Source organism: Suricata suricatta, chromosome 13, assembly GCF_006229205.1.
Source record: "Suricata suricatta isolate VVHF042 chromosome 13, meerkat_22Aug2017_6uvM2_HiC, whole genome shotgun sequence".
Lineage (NCBI taxonomy): Eukaryota > Metazoa > Chordata > Mammalia > Carnivora > Herpestidae > Suricata > Suricata suricatta.
Window position 1 is genome coordinate 3241155 of NC_043712.1, and position 6709 is coordinate 3247863.

A 6709-nucleotide genomic window follows, 5' to 3' on the forward strand; every position below is an offset into this window, starting at 1 on the left:
AGAACCTTGGGATGGGAAGATTGCCCGGGGTCATCCAAGTGAGCCCCGTGTGATTACAGGGTCCTTACAGGGGGGAGGCCAGAGCAGGGGTTGGAGCCACCTGCTTTCCCGACAGATGAGGTGGCCCGTGCCCTCTCCCCCCCGAGACCCCAGCAGGAATACAGCCTGAGAAATCCTTGGCGTGAGGCCTGACCTCCAGAACCGTACGAGGGTAACTTGAGTCGGATACCAGCTCCTGACCGCACTTGCCTCCCCCTTCCCAGAAATCTCCCCGCAAGGGTCTCTTACCAGTTTAGTCTGAGCTCACGGCTCCCAACCTGTCTGCAGCAACTCCACAGCTTTCTCTGTTTTTTTGAGTTTTTAAATTTTTTTTTGGAGTAATTTCTACACCCGATGCTGTGCTCGAACTCACAACCCCGAGATCAAAAGGCACAGGCTCCTCGGACTGGGCCAGACAGGCGCCCGGCTTTCTCTGCCTTTTAAAGCTCCCCTCCATCCCCGCCCAAAGCCTACCCTGCACCCACTAGGCACTTAATAAACCAATAAAATAAAACCAATGCAATTTGGTCCAATGTTGATAAATCTGAGTCTTTATTTTGATTTACAGCTGTTGAGGGGGACAGGCTTTGGCGGTGGTCTCTGCCGGCTTCTCCAGCCCCACGGCCCTGAAGCCGAACTGGACCCCCTGTGGCCAGCCGAGTGCCGGTCAGAAGTGGGGGACAGCCAGCACCTCTGCCAGAAGCAGAGGGGTGCTGGGTCTCCTGCCGGGGCAGGGGTGGCTCTGGCCATCCGTGGCAGCCAGAAAGAGGCCCTCGAAAAACTAAATCACAGCACGGAGGGCATTGGGCAGCGGGAGGATTATCCCTGCGGATCGCAGTTCCGTCCGCAGGGGCTACACCCACTCTGGGCTCTGCCTCAGGGAAGGCTCCCAAGCTCTTAGGGCTCTAGACAGCTTCAGCTCAGAAAAGATCCAGCCCCACTTCCCACCCTTCGCAGCAGGAAAACGTCAGTCCAGAGAGGGGAAGCAACTTGCTCGAGGTCACACAGCAATTTCGTGAGTCTCAAAACAAGCCGAAAGAGTCCCATCCGGTGCTAACTCCCGGAGACTTGGCGGGGGCGGCATGGGTGCGCAAGGCCGGCCTCCCTCTGGGCCGAGGGACCTCGGGGCAGGCTGGCCCGGAGCCGGGGGCGGCGCGGCCTCACTTGAGGCTGTGCTGGCTTTCCCGGTGCCGCCGCAGGTCCACCTTGCGCTGGAACCCTTTGGTGCACAGCTCGCAGCTGAAGGGCTTGAAGCCGGTGTGCTTGCGGCTGTGGGTGATGAGGTTGGAGCTCTGGCTGAAGGCCTTTCCACACACCTGGCACTTGTGTGGCTTCTCACCTGCGGGGCAGCAAAGACAGGTCAGGGCCGCCGCCCCTGCGCCCCAGCGCCCCAGCGCCCTGAGCACGCTCTCCTAACCTCGCCGTGTGTCAGCTCGCGGCCCACCTACACTCATTTTCACAGACGGGAGACAGGAGGGGCGCCGGGGTGGCTCAGTCGGTCAAGCGGCTGAGGTCACGGCCCCGTGGTTTGTGAGTTCGCGCCCCACGTCAGGCTCCGCGTTCTCAGCGCAGAGCCTGCTTCAGACTCTGTCTCCCTCTCTCTCTGCCCCTATCTTGCTCGTGCACACACACTCTCTCTCTTTTTCAAAAAGAAATAAACACAAAAAAATAAAAGGGAGAAGGGAAAACTACAATTCTGTCCCCCCCTGTGCCCCTGAGGTCAGGCAAGGACCGGTCCCTCCTGTTTGTCAACGTGCCCAGCACCTGGTGCAAAAGAGACGCTCGGCGAACAGCCAAGGAGTGAACGATGGAGAAACGAGGGAGTGACAAAGTCACCCGCCATTGTCACTTGTACCCAGAGATCACGCTTTCAGTGTCCCCTTTCCTGGTGTTTTTCCCAGGCACTAAATGTGGATTTCAGTAACACGGCCATCCAGCCCTCTGCCGGTTGGGGGGGGGGGGAGTGCCCTCTCCCCTGGGAACACGACCCCACCCCCGTCGGAAGCAGGGACCTTTTAACAGGAGGGGGGCGCCCAGAGGCTCCACCTGGCAGGGGTGGGGTCGGCCGGGGAGCCCGGGGCGCCTCACCGGTGTGGATGTAGGTGTGTTTCTTCATGTCCGACTTCTGGTGGAAGCGCTTGCCGCAGAACTGGCAGGGGTAGGGCCGCGTGTCCGAGTGGATGAGCAGGTGCGTGGACAGGGTGGACGAGCGCTTGAAGGCTTTGCCGCACATCCGGCACTCGAAGCTGCGCTCCTGCCGGAGGAAACGAGGCCCCGGGGGGTCAGGCGCAGGCGGGGCCTCGAGACCCGGGACTGCCACGCTGGGCGCAGGACCAGGCCCTGCCGGGATCCCCTGAGGAACAGGACACGGGTTGGGGTGGCCTGGAGGGAGGAGCTGGACCCAGAGACCCCCGTTTCTGCATTTCCAGTGGGCTCTGAGACATGGGGCTGGAGGGGCCTCCTGTGGGTCTTTCTCATGCAAAATGTGTGTTTGTTGACTGACTGATAGACCAGCTGATGTGGGGCACAGTCGTGGGCTCTAGTCAAGCGTCTGTAAATTGGGGCCCAATTCTGGCTTCTGCCTCTTATAAGCCTCAGGCAGGTCATTAAACCCTGTGAGACTCAGTTTCCTCATCTGGACATTAGAACAGCTGGGTGACCTCCAAGAGTAGAGAGCTGAGCCGGCACCTGACACACGGCTGCATTCACAGACTCTCACGGTAACATCCTGCCTTTCCTGCCTGAGCTTTAGTTTACTCTGCTGGGAGCAATGCAGGGCATTTCAGGGTCTTTCCCTGGGATGGAATATTCATGAAGGACAAAGCAGAATAAGATAGACATTTCAGACAGACCCCATGATTCTCAAAGTCGAGGGTACCCGGGTGGCTCAGTCAGTTAAGCGTCTGACTTTGGCTCAGGTCATGATCCCACGGTCTGTGGGTTCTAGTCCCACGTCGGGCTCTGTGCTGACAGCTCAGAGCCTGGAGCTGCTTCAGATTCTGTGTCTCCCTCTCTCTCTGACCCTCCCCCACTCATGCTCTGTCTCTCTCTGTCTCAAAAATAAATAAACATTAAAAAAAAAAAGATTCTCAAAGCCGAGAGTATCAAAGCTGAGGACACTGCACCGACCACACAGAGGGCAAGGCCATCTCTGCATCACGGCCATCTCTCTGTCCCCCGAAATCCCTCTTCCAACAGCACATGAGGCTGCCTTGGTCCATCATGGAGTAAGGTGTGTTAAGAGTTATATATATAATATGTAATATATAAATATAATACATAATATAATTTATATTTATGTATTATATATAGTTTTGGGAAAACTGTAACCTAACTAGCATCAAAGAACAAATATTCTCATAAAGAACAACATAAAAATATCTATTATATAACAATATTTAAGAAGAGCGGGTTTGGGGGACCCAGACGGGGGTGAAGGACCCTTGCTCTGCGTCGCCCTCAGGGGCAGGGCGGGCAGCCCGGAGCAGGAGTGGGGAGTGGAGGGCGGGGCCCTGGGCTTGGCCAGCTGCCCACCTGGGAGTGGACGTGCGTGTGCTGCTCCAGGCTCACGGCGTGGCCGAAGGTTTTGCCGCAGACGTCACAGGCGAAGGGCCGGGTCCCGCTGTGGGAGCGGCGGACGTGCACCTCGAGCCCGTGCGGGGTGGAGAACACCTAGAGGCACGGCAGAGTGTGAGGCCGCGGCAGGGGGGGGGGCTGCAGAGAGGGGGGCGGGCCTGGGGTCCCACGGCCACCCCCACCCCCTACACCATGCCCAGGCACAGAGGGCATAAAGGAGAGGAAGTCCTGGGTTGCCAATTCTGCTGGCATTTGCTGTGTGGCCCAGGAGGGTCCCTTTCCCTCTCTGGGGCTTGGTTTCCTGTCCATAAGATGGGGGCGGTGGGAGCATGTAAAAGGACCCCCCCTGGCCCAATCTAGAGGCTGAACAGCCTAGTGGTTAAGAGCCAGAAGTTCACCAGAGCCAGGTTTGGATGCTGGTCCTGACGTCTACTTACTGTGTGTTCTTGGGCAAGGGCCTCAACCTCTCTGAACCTTAGCCTTCCATCCACTCCCCAGGGCTCAAGCGTGCCAAGTGCTTAGCACAGGCCTGGTAACTGTCGGGGCTCAACAAACCGTGACGGGGACGAGTATTTTGAAATCCTGGCCCCACAAAGGGCCTGAGATTCACAGCACGGGGATCCTCCAGCCTTGAAGGCCTGCGCCTGCCAGGGGCCTGCAGAGGGGGTCTCCCATCCAAGTACTAACCAGGCCCGACCCTGCTTAGCTTCCAAGATCAGACGAGATCGGGCGCGTTCAGGGTGGCACGGCCGTAGCCTGCAGAGGGGGTTTGGAGCAGGGCCCGGAGCCCACCCTCACCACAGCTGCTCACCTTGTTGCACTTGACGCAGTGGTAGGTGTCCATGCCCGGGGAGCAGCGGAGGCTGAAGTCCAAGGGCGGCTCGGTGCTGGGCACCAGAGGGCTGCCGTACAGGCTGACGGAGCGCTCCAGGAAGGCGGACTGCATGGTGGAGGGGGCCTGCCGGTAGCTGTGGCCGTAGGATGAGGACAGGGCATCCCAGGAGAAGCTGGGCTTGTAGAACGGGGGTGAGTTGGAGTCCCTGTCCTGGGGTCGGGGCATCGCAGCAGGGCCCTCTGTGGAGAGCGGGACACACATATGGTGGGGATGCATTTATTTATGATTAGGGCACCCCTCCCCAGAACCCCCCACCTAGTGACCTCACGCTATGGGTCTCGTGATATGGCCCAAAATATTTACTGTGGGAGAGGGTCTGGCCCTCACTGTGGCTCCTCAGCTTTCATCCCGGAAACATGCCCTCAGCACCTGCCGAGGGCCCGCCTCACCCACCGCTTCAGCCTGCCCTCAACTGGGAGTGAGCTCCCCGTCCCGAGTGGGATCCCGGCAGACGCTGGAGAGCTCGGATTGGATCCCAGTGACCTTGGCTCTCTTTCCTGACTCCACAACTTCAAGGTCTCCTGCCTCCAGAGCCCATCCCCTCTCTGTTCCACTCGCACGGGTTGGCGGGTGGGAGCGAGGGGCTGTGGATGGCCAGGGCTCCCAGCCTGGGTACCTGGCACCAAGGCCGTCCTGGTCAGGCTCTGGTCCAGCTCCAGCTCTGGCTCCCGTTTGAGGTCAGTCCAGGTCAGGCACTGGCTTGGGAACAGGGTGCCGAGGACAGGATCGTTGCTCAGGACCTGGCCCCTGGTCCCTGCGGGGAGACAAGGCCATCAGAGCGGCCAGCCACAGCTCTGGGCAGTCCAGAGGGAGGGGGGTCGGGGGGACTCCCTTCCCAAGAGAATGGGGACCCAGAGACCCATTTGCTGCTGTCCCCAGCTGCTCATGTGCACAGGCCCTGACCAGGTCCCAAGATGGGGAGAGCAGGATGGAGGCCAAAGGAGACCCAGGAGACCTCCTGGACCTGAGCTCAGCCTGAGGTCTTTTCTGATTCCAGTAAAGACCCACATGTCAGCTGCTGAGGACCGGCTCCAATCCCGAAGCTCCCATCATCCCACGGGGCCAGAAGAGATGGGTGCATTCATTCATTCGTCCAACCAACATGTGCCAAGTCCCCCCCCCCCCGCTTGCAGACTTGGAAGGGGGGGGCGACTCAGCAGGGTGGGAGGGGGCAGGGAGCCCCAGGTGTGCGCGGCAGGGGGAGCCCTGACTCACCAGGGGTAAAGGCAGGAGGCCAGACCGGTTCATCTTCCTGGATGCGGGGCTGGTGGTAGGTGTGAGCCTTCTTGCTCTTTACCAGGAAGGAGCGTGGCATCGTGGGCGTGCGCCCCGCACCTGCGCGGAGAGAGGGCAAGGACGGTCAGGAGGCACAGAAGGACAGCCTCTCTGTGTTCTGGAGCCTGTCCCTGAAATCAGACTCCAGTGTCCGGTGTGGAATCGTGTCCCCCAAAAGCTCATGGCTCCCCGGAACCTGCAAATGTGATCTCATTTGGAAATAGGATCTTTGCAGACTAAAAAGAAAAAATTTTTAATGTCTATTTATTTCTGAGAGGGAGAGAGACAGAGAGACAGAGACAGAGTAAGGGAGAGGCAGAGAGAGAAGGAAACAGAATCTGAAGCAGCTCCAGGCCCCGTGCTGTCAGCGGCAGAGCCTGACGTGGGGCTCAAACCCACAAATTGTGAGATCATGACCTGAGCTGAAGTTGGACGCTCAACTGACTGAGCCCTCCAGGCTCCCCGGGTCTTTGCCCAGCTTAGGATGAAGTCATACTGAGTTAGAGCAGAACCTACATTCAACTTGTCTACCGTGCTTATAAGAAGAGGGGAATCTAGACACACAGACAGACACACAGAAACAACACCATCTGGAGGCAGGAGCAGAGGTGGGAGGGATTCAGCTACAAGTCAAGGGGCGCCAAGGGTCACGGGCACCCCAGAAGCGGGGGAGGGGGAGAGGCAGGAAACAGGCTTTCCCTCACGGCCCCCAGAAGGACCCGGCCTTGTTGACACCTTGAGTTTGGATCTCTAGACTCCAGAACCTTGAAAGAGGACATTTTATGTGGTTTGAAGCCATCCGGTTTCTAGCACTTTCCTACAGCAGAAATCCTAACCTTCCCTCCCCTACTACTCCCTTGCCAGGAAACTAATACACCCACCTTCTAGAAAACCCTCACCAGTCAGCCTGCTCCTATCCACACG

At 58.7% G+C, this 6709-nt stretch overlaps 1 protein-coding gene and 1 pseudogene across 2 annotated transcripts in view; both read right to left on the bottom strand.

The window, feature by feature from the left end:
* Positions 1-567: 567 nt before the first annotated feature.
* GFI1B (growth factor independent 1B transcriptional repressor) overlaps positions 568-6709 on the bottom strand; it is an 11832-nt gene continuing 5690 nt past the window's right edge. The window contains exons 2-7 of one of the 2 annotated variants that reach the window (XM_029920668.1): positions 5726-5845; positions 5127-5264; positions 4427-4689; positions 3574-3711; positions 2128-2392; positions 568-1378 (exon numbers count right to left, since the gene is read on the bottom strand). In XM_029920668.1, coding sequence (XP_029776528.1) covers positions 1200-1378; positions 2128-2392; positions 3574-3711; positions 4427-4689; positions 5127-5264; positions 5726-5825 — 1083 coding nt within the window. In that variant the 5' untranslated portion in view covers positions 5826-5845 and the 3' untranslated portion in view covers positions 568-1199. The remainder of the gene's footprint in view (positions 1379-2127; positions 2393-3573; positions 3712-4426; positions 4690-5126; positions 5265-5725; positions 5846-6709) is intronic. The other variant, XM_029920669.1, reaches the window with a different exon arrangement.
* Positions 4251-4372, bottom strand: LOC115277110 (annotated as a pseudogene).